The sequence below is a fragment of the Oncorhynchus gorbuscha genome, linkage group LG26 (assembly GCF_021184085.1).
Source record: "Oncorhynchus gorbuscha isolate QuinsamMale2020 ecotype Even-year linkage group LG26, OgorEven_v1.0, whole genome shotgun sequence".
In the NCBI taxonomy this organism is placed as follows: domain Eukaryota; kingdom Metazoa; phylum Chordata; class Actinopteri; order Salmoniformes; family Salmonidae; genus Oncorhynchus; species Oncorhynchus gorbuscha.
In genome coordinates, this window is record NC_060198.1 from 9,124,182 (window position 1) to 9,138,203 (window position 14,022).

The following is a 14,022-nucleotide window of genomic DNA, read 5'->3' on the forward strand; positions in this document are numbered from 1 at the left end:
AGCAACGGCAAGAGTTGAGGGCCTCTCCATGGAGAGAGTGGATGTTTTCATTCTCATTCTCAACATTGTTCCGTCTGTGAAGCTTAGCTCAGTGCCACTCCGTTTTGATTGTCATAGCATATTGAAAAGAGGCGATGATTATGGAGAACAGAATTTTCAAAGGGTTTAGAGAAAAACTGGTCTAATATCGTTCACTATGAGCACTGCTTCATTTCCAGTGCTCCAATAGCATTGGGGTCTGAGCGTGGGAGGAGACCAATGGCACACTAGAGCAGAGCAAGCAGTTTTGCTCCATCTACACAGTGTGTGTGTTTGTGTGTGCTGTGCTTGCATACTGATCTCTGCCTCATACTCATCCCTGTGGGCATGTGACCAGGCTGCGAGTCTGAGGCATCAGGCAGGAAAGGAGTGGTTTGGGGTCCCGTCTGTCTGCTTATGTGGACTTATAGAAAATATTCTCTTGATATATTTTATGGAAAAAACATAACTGACGCACTGGTTTCTATTGAGAACAGAGACACCCATGTTCTAGCGAAAGCCAGGCTTAGGGGAGACTGAAGAGGGGATGTCTGCAGATGAAGGTAACCAAACATCAACTCAAAGCTCCAGGCCTTGGGCCTTCTTCCCAGTCTGCACTGTTGCAGTACAAAGGATACAGCAGATATGGTTACTTAAAAGGTTACAGAAACACATGCATTTAATAACACATCACACATTCAACCCAAAAGCTAGCCGTTTCCTGGGGCCATTGAGGATGGCCACAGACCACAAGGGGAAACGAGAATGCTATGCAGCTGACCAAAAACGAGTGCTGAGCAATTAGTGCTTTTTGAGGTCGGTTCGGTTTCGGTTCGATTATAAAAAACATATCACTGTTTCGATTACTTTTTTTTAAACATTAAATGCACTATGCATTATGTGGGTTGAATGCTGCAACATAGAATAAAACAATTAATAAAAGTCCCATGATGGTAGTGACTGCCCATTAACTGCTTATGAACCTTCATTCACATTACTTTACTCAAATATTTCACTTGTGTTAATTAAATGAGTTTTATTTGATGACAGTTATTTAATCCTCTATAGAGCTGCTGTCTATACTGTCTGACAAACCCACTATTTTAGTAGTTCTTCAAAGTAAATAAGGTATACTTTTATGACTGCTGAATAGCAACTAACAATCACACATTTTCAGGTAGAGATACCTCGAGAAGCAACAGCTGCTCTCTATATCCTTCCTCTCACAATCGCAAATGATTTTATCTCTTCTGCAGCAGGCGTAAAAGAAGCACAGACCGGACAAGTACAGTTAAAGTCGGAAATTTACATACACTTAGGTTGGAGTCATTAAAACGCATTTTTAAACCATTCCACAAATTTCTTGTTAACAAACTATAGTTTTGGCAAGTCGGTTAGGACATCTACATTGTGCAAAACACAAGCCATTTTTCCAACAATTGTTTACAGATTATTCCACTTATAATTCCCAATTCCAGTGGGTCAGAAGTTTACATACCCTAAGTTGACTGTGTCATTAAACAGCTTGGAAAATTCCATAAAATTATGTAATGCTTTAGAAGCTTCTGATTGGCTAATTGACATCATTTGATTGAGTCAATTGGAGGTGTACCTGTAGATGTATTTCAAGGCCTACCTTCAAACTCAGTGCCTCTACGTTTGAAGGTAGGGGAAATTAGTACTCATGGGAAATTAGTACTCAAGTATAAACACTATGGGACCACGTAGCCGTCATACCGCTCAGGAAGGAGACGCATTCTGTCTCCTAGAGATGAATGTACTTTGGTGCGAAAAGTGCAAATCAATCCCAGAACAACAGCAAAGGACCTTGTGAAGATGCTGGAGGAAACAGGTACAAAAGTATCTATATCCACAGTAAAACAAGTTCTATATCGACATAACATGAAAGGCCGCTCAGCAAAGAAGAAGCCACTGCTCCAAAACCGTCATAAAAAGTCAGACTACGGTTTGCAACTGCACATGGGGACAAAAATGTCCTCTGGTCTGATGAAACAAAAATAGAACTGTTTCGTCATAATGACCATCGTTATGTTTGGAGGAAAAAGGGGGAGGCTTGCAAGCCGAAGAACATCGTCCCAAACGTGAAGCATGGGGTTGGCAGCATTATGTTGTGGGGGTGCTTTGCTGCAGGAGGGACTGGTGCACTTCACAAAATAGATGGCATCATGAGGTAGGAAAATTATGTGGATATATTGAAGCAACATCTCAAGACATCAGTCAGGGAGTTAAGAAGTTTGGTCGTAAATGGTTCTTCCAAATGGACAATGACCCCAAGCATTCTTCCACAGTTGTGGCAAAATGGCTTAAGGACAACAAAGTAAAGGTATTGGAGTGGCCATCACAAAGCCCTGACCTCAACCCTATAGAATATTTGTGAGCAGAACTGAAAAAGCGTGTGAGAGCAAGGAGACCTACAAACCTGACTCAGTTACACCAGCACTGTCAGGAGGAATGGGCCAAAATTCACCCAATTTATTGTGGGAAGCATGTGGAAGGCTACTCGAAACGTTTGACTCAAGTTAAACAATTTAAAGGCAATGCTACCAAATACTAATTGAGTGTATGTAAACTTCTGACCCACTGGGTATGTGATGAAAGAAATAAAAGCTGAAATAAATCACTCTACTATTATTCTGTCATTTTACATTCTTAAAATAAAGTGGTGATCCTAACTGACCTAATACAGGGAATCTTTACTAGGATTAAATGTCAGGAATTGTGAAAAACCGAGTTTAAATGTATTTGTCTTAGGTGTATGTAAACTTCCAACTTCAACTGTAGATGCACAATGGATTATGGCCATTGTAGTTAATTACCACATATTATGCGCTAAACTATGTAGAATATTGCCCCTGTTGGAAACTCTAACTCCCTACTACATTGCACAGTTTAGGCTGTATCTGATTCATTTCTAGAGAAAATGGGCAATGTGTGCATTGATCTCATAGGGGGAAAAACGGATTATTGCTCAGCACCAAAAACAGACATTTGGAGGCAAGTGTCCTTCCTTACCCCTCAACAGCCTCTGTTCAATATGCACATCAGCGTTGTTGAGGATTGAGGATTCAAAGTGGGACTGTTCCCTATGAAATGTCCCTGGCCTCTACTGTATTGGATTGAAAGGAGGGGACCTTGACCTGGTCGTCACACGTCATGCTTATTAACCATTTTTGGTTCTGAGAGTCCTACAGTTCTCAGCCTATGACATTCTATCTCATTAGCATAGGGGGGTCAAGAACCTGTGGCACCAGGAGAGTTTAGGATAGGCAGAGCTCCCTGTAAAGCTCGGTGTTGTTCTTTTATGAATGGAGTGCATACAAAACCTATTTTACAAGAAAGAAAGTGCACCCCCAAAGAAACAGAGGAGACAGTTTTTTTACACTGTGACCTGAGTCATAAAAGTCACATGATCAAACACCAACCAAAACCTACAGTACTGTGCAAAAGTTTTAGGCAGGTGTGGAGAAATGCTGTAAAGTAAGAATGCTTTCAACAATAGACGTGTTAATAGTTTATATTTATCCATTAACAAAATGCAAAGTGAATGAACGGAAGAAAAATATTCATGAAATCAATATTTGTTGTGACCACCCTTTTGAAGGAACTCGGCAGGTAGGTTGGCCCAAACATCTTGGAGAACTAACCAGTTCTTCTGTGGATTTAGGCAGCCTCAGATGCTTCTCTCTCTTCATGTAATCCCAAACAGACTTGATGATGTTGAGATCAGGACTCTGTGGGGGCCATACCATCACTTCCAGGACTCCTTGTTATCCTTTACGCTGAAGATAGTTCTTAATGAATTTCGCTGTATGTTTGGGGTCGTTGTCATGCTGCAGAATACATTTGGGGCCAATCAGATGCCTCGCTGATGGTATTTCTTGATGGATAAGTTGCCTGTACTTCTCAGCATTGAGGAGACCATTCATTCTGACCAAATCCCCAACTCCATTTGCAAATTTGCATTTTGCATTTTGCATTTTGAAATCTCCACCATGCTTCACTGTTGCCTGCAGACACTCATTCATGTACCGCTCTCCAGCCCTTCAGTGAACAAACTGCCTTCTGCTACAGCCAAATATTTCAAATTTTGACTCATCAGTCCAGAACACCTGCTGACATTTTTATGCCCCCAGTTCCTGTGTTTTCGTGCATAGTTGAGTCACTTGGCCTTGTTTCCACGTCGGAGGTATGGCTTAATGCCCGCAAATCTTCCATGAAGGCCACTTCTGACCAGACTTCTCCGGACAGTAGATGGGTGTACCAGGGTCCCACTGTTTTCTGCCAATTCTGAGCTGATGGCACTGCTGGACATCTTCTGATTGCGAAGGGAAGTAAGCATGATGTGTCTTTCATCTGCTACAGTAAGTTTCCTTGGCCGACCACTGTGTCTACGGTCCTCAACTTTGCCCGTTTCTTTGTGCTTCTTCAAAAGAGCTTTGACAGCACATCTGGAAACCCCTGTTTGACTTGAAATTCAAGCAGCTTTGTTTGATGCCTGATTCTAGCCTTGCTGAAGCACACGCTGGCTTGTAGGCCTCTCCAGGTCTCGCACCCACTGTGAAATTTGGTGGAGGATCAGTGATGCTTCAGCGAGGCTGGAATCGGGCAGATGTGTCGTTGTGGAGGACGCATGAATCAAACCACGTACAAGGTTGTCCTAGAAGAAAACTTGATTCTTTCTGCTCTGACAATGTTCCCCAACTCTGAGGATTGTTTTTTCCAGCAGGACAATGCTCCATGCCACGCAGCCAGGTCAATCAAGATGTGGATGGAGGACCACCAAATCAAAACCCCATTGAAAACCTCTGGAATGTGATCAAGAAGAAGATAGACGGTCACAAGCCATCAAACAAAGCCAAGCTGCTATTTTTATTTGGAAATTGGGAGAAATGTTGTCAGTAGTTTATATAATAAAAACAAATGTTAATCTTACCAAAACACATACATAGAAATAGTTAAACCAGAGAAACTGATCATTTTGCATTGGTCTCATTTTTCCATATATCATGTCCTCTATATAATATCATCTGTATAATATCTATATATACAGTGCATTCAGAAAGTATTCAGACCCCTTCCTTTTTCCACATTTGGTTACATTACAACCTTTTTCTAAACATTTATTTCCTCATCAATCTACACATAATACTCCATAATGAACAAGAGAAAACAAGTTTTTAGAATTTTTTGCAAATTTATTTAAAAAATTAAAACAGAAATACCTTATTTACACAAGTATTCAGACCCTTTGCTGTGAGACTCAAAATTGAGCTCAGGTGCCTCCATTGATCATCCTTGAGATGTTTCTACAACTTGGTTGGAGTCCACCTGTGGTATATTCAAATAATTAGACATGATTTGGAAAGGCACACACCTGTCTATATAAGGTCCCACAGTTGACAGTGCATGTCAGAGCAAAAACCAAGCCATGAGGTTGAAGGAATTGTCCGTAGAACTCAGAAACAGGATTGTGTCGAGGCACAGATCTGGGGAAGGGTACCACAAAATGTCTGCAGCATTGAAGGTCCCCAAGTGACACTCCTTATCCAACTTGACAGAGCTTGAGAAGATCTGAACAGATGAATGGGAGAAACTCCGCAAATACAGGTGCCAAGTTTGTAGCATCAATACCAAGAATCAAGGCTGTAATCACTGTCAAAGGTGTTTCAACAAAGTACTGCGTAAAGGGTCTGAATACTTACGTAAATATGGCATTTTTATTTTTAATAAATTCGCACAAATTTCTATAAACCTGTTTTTGTTTTGTCATTATGGAGTATTGTGTGTAGATTGATGAGGGGGAAAAACTACTTAATCCATTTTTGAATCAGGCTGTAACGAGATGTGGAAAATGTCAAGGGGTCTGAATACTTTCCGAATGCACTGTATATATAATATAAAGCTCTCAGAATAAAATGAATATATCCCCCTCCAAACTGTGTCAGGGTGTGATTGTCTAGATGGGATTCGTCTCGCCCTTCCCCGAGGGTACGACGGGACGGCTGCACAATGCCAGGGTTTCCTATTGCAGCTAGATCAACCGTCCACAACCGTCCACCCGGCTCCTTCGGGCCGTGAGAGGGTGTCCTCCCTCGTCTCGTGCCTCTCAGGGAAAGCCCTGGAGTGGGAAAACGCTGTGTGGGGAGAAGGAGATGCGGCGCAGGACCATTTAGAGGATTTCACCCGCCGTTTCCGGGCAGTCTTCTACCATCTGAGGCAGGGGACGTGGAGCGCCAAGGAGTTCGCCATGGACTTTCGGACCCTGGCCACCGGCGCGGGATGAAGTGACAGGGCACTGATCGACCACTATCGCTGCAGTTTGCCCGAGGACGTCCGTCGGAAGTTGGCCTGCAGGGACACCACCCTCACCTTCGACCAGCTGGTGGACCTGTCCATTCGGTAGGATAACCTGCTGGCTACCCGCGGACGTCCATAGCGGGGTCTGTTGGTTCCATCCCCAACACCACCACTCGTGAGGGTTTATGTTTCCTCCTGCTCGGTGTGCACCCAGTGTAATGCTCCTAGGCTGATGTGCGTCTGATTTTGTACCCATGTTTGTTATTTCTTTATGCCATTGGTTTTGCAATTAAACTGCTCCAGCTATTACCTAGTTCTTCTCTCCTGCGTCTGACTTCCCTGCCACCAGTAACGCACCCCTTACAATTTGGAACAGTATAAGCAACACTCAATAAACTATAAATGTACCATAGTCTGTTCCAACGGATTTTTTTTTAAATATATAAATCATTTAATTGAAGAGGTGAGGAGGATTGTTTAAGATACTGTTTGAAGAGGAAGGGTCTCAGATGATAATGACATTACTTATTATAATGGTATTCTTAATAATTGTAATAATAAAAATAAGAACAAGAAGATCAAGAAAAAGGAGGCTATAGGAGCGCGTGCACATTATGTGTGACAAACAGGAACTGTTAGATTACCATATAATTTTTCTGGCCGTTTGGAACAGCGTAAACAACAGTAAATAAATGAAAAGTAATACCAGAGTCTGTTCTATCAAAAAAATTGTTGCAAAGACTTTATTACAGCAGAGCAAAGATTCAAATCAGCTGATTTTGTGAAATTGCTTTATTCTACATTTTAAGGTTGCATGAGGCTTGGTGCTCACGGAATCATTAGGCTATTAAACAAACACTCATTCTGGCAACATAACATTTAGGTTTAACATTTAGGCTATTGATTATAGACCTAATTAAGTTGGGGTTTCCTCTCTCCTCAATTTTCTTAGACAATTAATTAAGGCAAGGGCTGTTTCCTCGTTTCCTCTGCCACATTGTTCTCAACACCAATATGCTGGTTAACTTTATGCACATAGCAACATATAGGGAAAGGCGCCAATTCAACAGCGCCCTGAATATTACGTTTCAGAACCAGGGACAGCGACCGCTATCCCTCACGGGAGAAAGCGCATTTGTTATAAAATAATATATTTATTAGTGTTGCAGTATATAACCATTTACACTTTCACTTTCACTCATAAGAGTGATGGTCTGTGCCATCTCTGTGGCCTCCGCAATGGATTAGTCCACTGAGACAGGTGAAAAATAGACAGGTTGTCTTGTGCACCATGAAAAACAAAATCTATTTATGACCAAACAATCGAGCAGTCGACTAAATGTTGTCAGCCCTACTTGACAGGGAGTTATTTTTTAATCAAGTAGTGGGTTAGGTACAGTACTACCGAAGGTTGAAAATATGCCAGTTATTAGGGGCAGCTGTTGCTTATCTGCAGGGAGACAAAGAGCCCTGTGAAGGCGGTAGAGTTAGTCTGTGTGAATGACTCAGCATGAGCCTCTTTCCCTGGCTGGCTGATTACTGCAGATCAGGCCCATTGGCAGGGAGCCATTACATTAGCACTACTAGCCACATGGATGGATGGAGCACTGACAGGGCCTCACTAAAGCCTGGTGCTCACCGAGCAATCCAGCCCCTGCCGGGGAGTGTGTTGGACGTTGCATAGGGTTTGGGTCGAGAGGCCTTCTTGTCATTTCTAGCAGGTCAGTTACTATGACAAAGTGGCCCGCTTCATTACTAGTAGGGATCAACAACAATTTTTTATTGACCAGATGGTCGGGGGGCTGGTACATAATTACAAATAATTTGTAGCAAAAAGCTCAAATATTTGACTAAAACATAATAATTTCAAACCTTGCTTACATTTCTATACGATCCCATGTTTATTTCTATTATGTGTGGGAATACTTGGAACAGATATCCAAATCTGTTTTTTAACAGTATTTTAGCTATGTCCAACAATAAAACAAAATAAAAATTAAATAACAAAACAAAAATTAATCGGGCCATGGGTCGCCAGTTGGTGAACCCTGCCCTAGAGCATCGGAGCGTGATAATGTTTGATAATTGAGAGGGGTCAGGGTTAGAGAGCTGAAAATGCAACCCATGGGAACTAATTACATATTCCCACATCAGCCAACAAGCCATTAACTAGGACCACTCCATAAGCCATAGAAACCTTTTAAAAAAGCATTAAATCCCTCATAGATTCTCTCATAAAACATCTGCTTCGTTAACATTCCAAAATGACCTCATCCCCCGAGCTGTCTTCTGCCTCTTATTGCAGCCACCTGGGGAAAGAACCACAGGAATAGCTGGTGCTGTGGAACTGTGGAGACAATCACAGTTGTCCTCCCTTCTCTCTGGGTCTCAGGCGGCTAACTGACATTCCATCTATTCCAGGAATGCATGTCATGTCACTAAGTGGGCCGTAATCACAGGGGAAACCCTGGTTATCTGGGACATTGCTAATGCCATTGACAACGTATTAGAACCCTGGGGTATGGTGGTGTATCTAAGGACACATAGTTTTGGGGGTCTTAGTGGGTTTGGTATTGATGATGCTGATTTATGTGATGGGTAGTTGGGTACAATATACCAAAAAGGGACCAAATTGGTCCACTTCAATAAGATACCAATGTAAGGTAAAGAAGCCTACACCTGGTTTTCTCAAGTCAGAAAAGCAGGATTTCTATCCTACTTACGTAGATAAGGCCAGAGTAGTAGCGGTCCTTGAGGTTGTGCAGCACTGAGGCCTCGTTCAAACACGTGAGCTCAGCCATGTCCTCCACCTTACTGAACTTGGGAGGGTTCATCTTCTGTATATCGTCCTTGTTCACCATGGCCTTCTTGCTGTTCTCAGCCAGCTCCACCACCACCTCGTCGCCGTGCTCCTCGCGGATGCTGGCCGCCTCAAAGCCGTGTCGCTCCGATGGGATCCATACGAGCTTCTTGGCCGTCCAGTCGGCCTGCGTGGCCGGGTTGCAGACCACGGCGCGGTCCACGAACAGGTACCGCTCTGGGTCCTCCTGCCCGCTCCGCTGTGCCATCTCTGGGGTACAACCAGAACACACTAGGACACCTGGACGGGAGACACAAACAGTAAACGCATTGGTTGAGTTAAAACCATTATTTAAAAACTCAAGTCGATCCCTAGCCCCTACCGAAGATCTCCTGTAGATCTAATGATGAATGTGATGCCCAGGGGTAGTTTAGGATACAGAGTAGAGGTCGACCGATTATGATGGAGGACCAAAAAAAGACGATACCAATTTTTTTTTCTGTTTGTAATAATGACAACTACAACAATACTGAATGAACACTTATTTTAACATAATAATTCATCAATAAAATCAATTTAGCCTCAAATAAATAATGAAACATGTTCTATTTGATTTAAACAATGCAAAAACAAAGTGTTGGAGAAGAAAGTAAAAGTGCAATATGTGCCATGTAAAAAAGCTAACGTTGAAGTTCCTTGCTCAGAACATGAGAACATATGAAAGCTGGTGGTTCCTTTTAACATGACTCTTCAATATTCCCAGGTAAGAAGTTTTAGGTTGTAGTTGTTATAGGAATTATAGGACTATTTCTCTATATGATTTGTATTTCATATACAGTACCGTTGACTATTGGATGTTCTTATAGGCACTTTAGTATTGCCAGTGTAACAGTATAGCTTCCGTCCCTCTCCTCGCCCCTACCTGGGCTCGAACCAGGAACACATCGACAACAGCCATCCTAGAAGCAGCGTTACCCATGCAGAGCAAGGGGAACAACCACTCAAAGTCTCAGAGCGAGTGACGTTTGAAACGTTATTAACTCGCCATTTCACATCGGTTACACCAGCCTAATCTCGGGAGTTGATAGGCTTGAAGTCATAAACAGCTCAAAGCTTGAAGCACAACGAAGAGCTGCTGGCAAAACACGCGAAAGTGCTGTTTGAATGAATGCTTACGAGCCTGCTGGTGCCTACCACCACTCAGTCAGACTGCTCTACCAAATCATAGACTTCTAAAAGCGAGTGACGTTTGAAACAGTATTAGCGCACACCCAGCTAACTAGCTAGCCATTTCACATTGGTCACACCAGCCATTAGGCTGATAGGCTTGAAGTCATAAACAGCGCTGTGCTTGCGAAGAGCTGCTGGCAAAACGACAAAAGTGCAATTTGAATGATTACGGGCCTGCTGCTGCTCAGTCAGACTGCTCTATCAAATCAGACTTAATTATAACATAATAACACACAGAAATACGAGCCTTTGGTCATTAATATGGTCAAATCCGGAAACTATGATCTCGAAAACAAGACGTTTATTCTTTCAGTGAAATACGGAACCGAGGGCCTCCCGGGTGGCGCAGTGGTGCAGCGCCAGCTGTGCCATAAGAGTCCCTGGGTTTGCGCCCAGGCTCTGTCGTAACCGGCCGCGACCGGGAGGTCTGTGGGGCGACGCACAATTGGCCTAGCGTCGCCCGGGTTAGGGAGGGCTTGGTCGGTAGGGGTGTCCTTGTCTCATCGCGCACCAGCGACTCCTGTGGCGAGCTGGGGCGCAGTGTGCGCTAGCCAAGGTGGCCAGGTGCACGGTGTTTCCTCCGGCGCATTGGTGCGGCTGGCAGTGCGCTTGGTTGGGTTGTGTATCGGAGGACGCATGACTTTCAACCTTTGTCTCTCCCGAGCCCGTATGGGAGTTGTAGCGATGAGACAAGATAGTAGCTACTACAACAATTGGATACCACGAAAAAGGGGTAAAAATTAAAATAAATAAAAAATAGAAATATGGAACCGTTCCGTATTTCCCTAAGTCCCTAAGTCTAAATCCCTAAGTCTAAATATTCCTGTTACATTGCACAACCTTCAATGTTATGTCATAATTATGTAAAATTCTAGCAAATTAGGCGGCCCAAACTGTTGCATATACACTGACTCTGCGTGCAATGAATGCAAGAGAAGTGACACAACTCTACCAACTGAGCTACATGAGTGATTCATTGTTTTTTATAAGATAAGTTTAATGCTAGCTAGCAATTTACCTTGGCTCCTTACTGCATTCGCGTAACAGGCAGTCTCCTTGTGGAGTGCAATGTAATCAGGTGGTTAGAGCGTTGAACTGTAAGGTTGCAAGATTCAATCCCCGAGCTGACACGGTAAAAATCTGTCATTCTGCTCCTGAACAAGGAAGTTAACCCACCATTCCTAGGCCGTCATTGAAAATAAGAATGGGTTCTTAACTGACTTGGCAAGTTAAATAACGGATAAAAAAAGGTGTAAAATTTTTTTTTTAAATCGGCCAAATCGGTGTCCAAAAATACAGATTTCCGATTGTTATGAAAACTTGAAATCGGCCTTAATTAATCAGCCATTACAATTAATCGTTTGACCCCTAACACATAGTACCTTTAAATCTGGATCTTAAATATCAGAACAACAGACAGCTGAGCTCTGAGGTTAGTCTCCTTGTAAATCACTCTCCAACAGTAACACACTCCCTGTCCAAGTACAGTACCCTCAGTGTGTCCCTCTCACCAACTCCCTCAAAAAGAGACTTTCCTCAGACAGCACACATGACAATTATCACCCTGATGTCTGAGCCAAGCTATGTGTGGGTAGACTAGAGACTCTCCCTCCACAGAGATAGATTCACGGTCTGTCTGTCATACACTGCATATGTATGACTTCTTCAGTTCAGCAAGGCTATGGATTGGAAGGGAGAGCCAAGTGCAGAAAAACAACATAATATATCCTCGCCTGAAGCATCCAGGGAGGAGTGGAGGAATTACAGTCTTCCAAGTAGCCCAGCCCTGCTGAAATGCTTCACAGACCACCACCACCACCACTGACTAGACCAGAGTAAAATAGGAAGAAGCAACCAAACACACTTCCTAATCCAGGTAGTAGACAAGTGTGCCATGTAATTTCTTACTGTGATAAGAATGATTGGGATATGATATGATGTCATATGGCTCGAGTAAATTAGGCTATACTTGAGAATATTGACAGATAATCAAGAGATGTGTTGACGCCGGTCACACAACTGGGCAAGCCAGCTTCAGCTGATGATGGCTAGCAGGGTGTTTACAAGGTGTTGTTTCAACCCGAAACTGGGCCAGATCACTGGATAGGGGGATCACGGTGCTGCCAAGCGTACTGTCGTGCTACTGCAACCCCTCTCTGCGTCTCATAAAACCGATATCATGCTATGATATCATACTGACCGCATGCCAAAGCAAGTCATTCAGCCAAGGCATTGCCAGCCCTTGTTGAAAATACCAAGCCCTTCGCTGATAAACACGAGTAAACGTGGTTAGAATAATATGCATTGCGTGGTTAGAATAATATGCAAACTGATTCTTGCTGTAATGTAAGCTATGTAACGTTAGCTAACATTGTCGGGCAAGCTCTGTATATAGCTGCATTGATGAGCATAGTTTGTACAATATTGAATTTCTAAATAAAAGTGAAATGTATATTATAACCGAGCAGTACATGAATGTGTTAAAACCATATGTTTAGCATGAGCTAAAGCAATGAACATCAAAAGGAGTCATGAGTTCTGATGCAGTTGAGGCTCCTCGCGCTGCATGCACCATCACTGAAATGAAATACATTTTGGAATTTTTCCTATAATGAGCATATCAATTAGTTTGTTATTATGAAAACGATAACTTAATTCAATTGATTATTTTTTTAATCTAGAAAATGCCATTGAAACAACTGAGTATGTTAGCTACCTAGCTAGTTAAACGTCAACTAGCCAGCAAGGTTGAGGTCCTCCATCGTTGAAAAGTCATGGCAAAATAATCCGTTAGCCAGCTAGCCACCCCGGCATCCCTCAGAAAACGACTCTAATAAACTCACCTGGTGCAGATGATAATGAAAGTCAGACACTTTTATGAATATACTGATAGTAAGCAGAACAATGTAATATTCCTTAGTATTCTTTGAAATGTCTGCAAATATTCGCTTTTTTCGGCCGCTTCTCATCAGTGGTACCTTCCACCATCCAACTTCTTCTCAACCAAACTCGCCATGCAGCACTTTTCTATTCCCGCCTCTAGGACCAGCCGTGCGGCACACCCACTATCCTAAGATCAAATATGATTGGATTCCACCGCCTGAAGTCTACAGGCGATTGGTTGAAATTCCTCCCATTTGAAAACCTTGATATAAATAATTATCCGCCGAGCCATGACGTTTCACCTGCAGACCGGTGGATGCTGCCCTGAGAAACTTGCAATGAATACATTGGATAATAATTGGATAATATCAAACGAAAAAGGCACATTCTTTGACATGTCCATCACACATCACATCCTCTGAATTCTCCATCCCATCAATTTTGTTTGCATTTTGTTAAGTTCAAGTTATTGTGATGAAGTGGTCAAGCATCTCCCACAAGAAAATGCCTTTCAATTGATTATTACACCCAAATTACGATATTTTTCCGTGAACAGCAAGGTACTTGTTTTTGTGGGATTTGTAGCCTATCAACTAATGTGATATGGACCCACAACTATGTCCCCATTTATTGTGTATACTTTATGCACGGTTACAGTTCATAAAAGGAAATCAGCAGGGTTGGGGAGTAACTGTTTACATGTAAAGGATTACAAAACACGGTAACAGTAATCGGTTACAATACCAGCAACAATATTGCAATCAGATTACAGA

The 14,022-nt window shown here is 42.6% G+C and overlaps 1 protein-coding gene across 12 annotated transcripts in view; it reads right to left on the minus strand.

Moving 5' to 3' along the window:
• The window catches only part of LOC124015191 (myosin-10), a 100,791-nt gene extending 87,424 nt beyond the window's left edge, over window positions 1–13,367 (minus strand). For all 12 annotated transcript variants that reach the window (XR_006835108.1, XM_046330218.1, XM_046330215.1 and 9 more), the window contains exons 1-2: window positions 13,210–13,367; window positions 9,060–9,436 (exon numbers count right to left, since the gene is read on the minus strand). Coding sequence is in view for 11 of the 12 variants with exons in the window: in XM_046330218.1 (XP_046186174.1) it covers window positions 9,060–9,404 (345 nt within the window). In the remaining variant the exon portion in view is untranslated. The remainder of the gene's footprint in view (window positions 1–9,059; window positions 9,437–13,209) is intronic.
• Window positions 13,368–14,022: the final 655 nt, after the last annotated feature.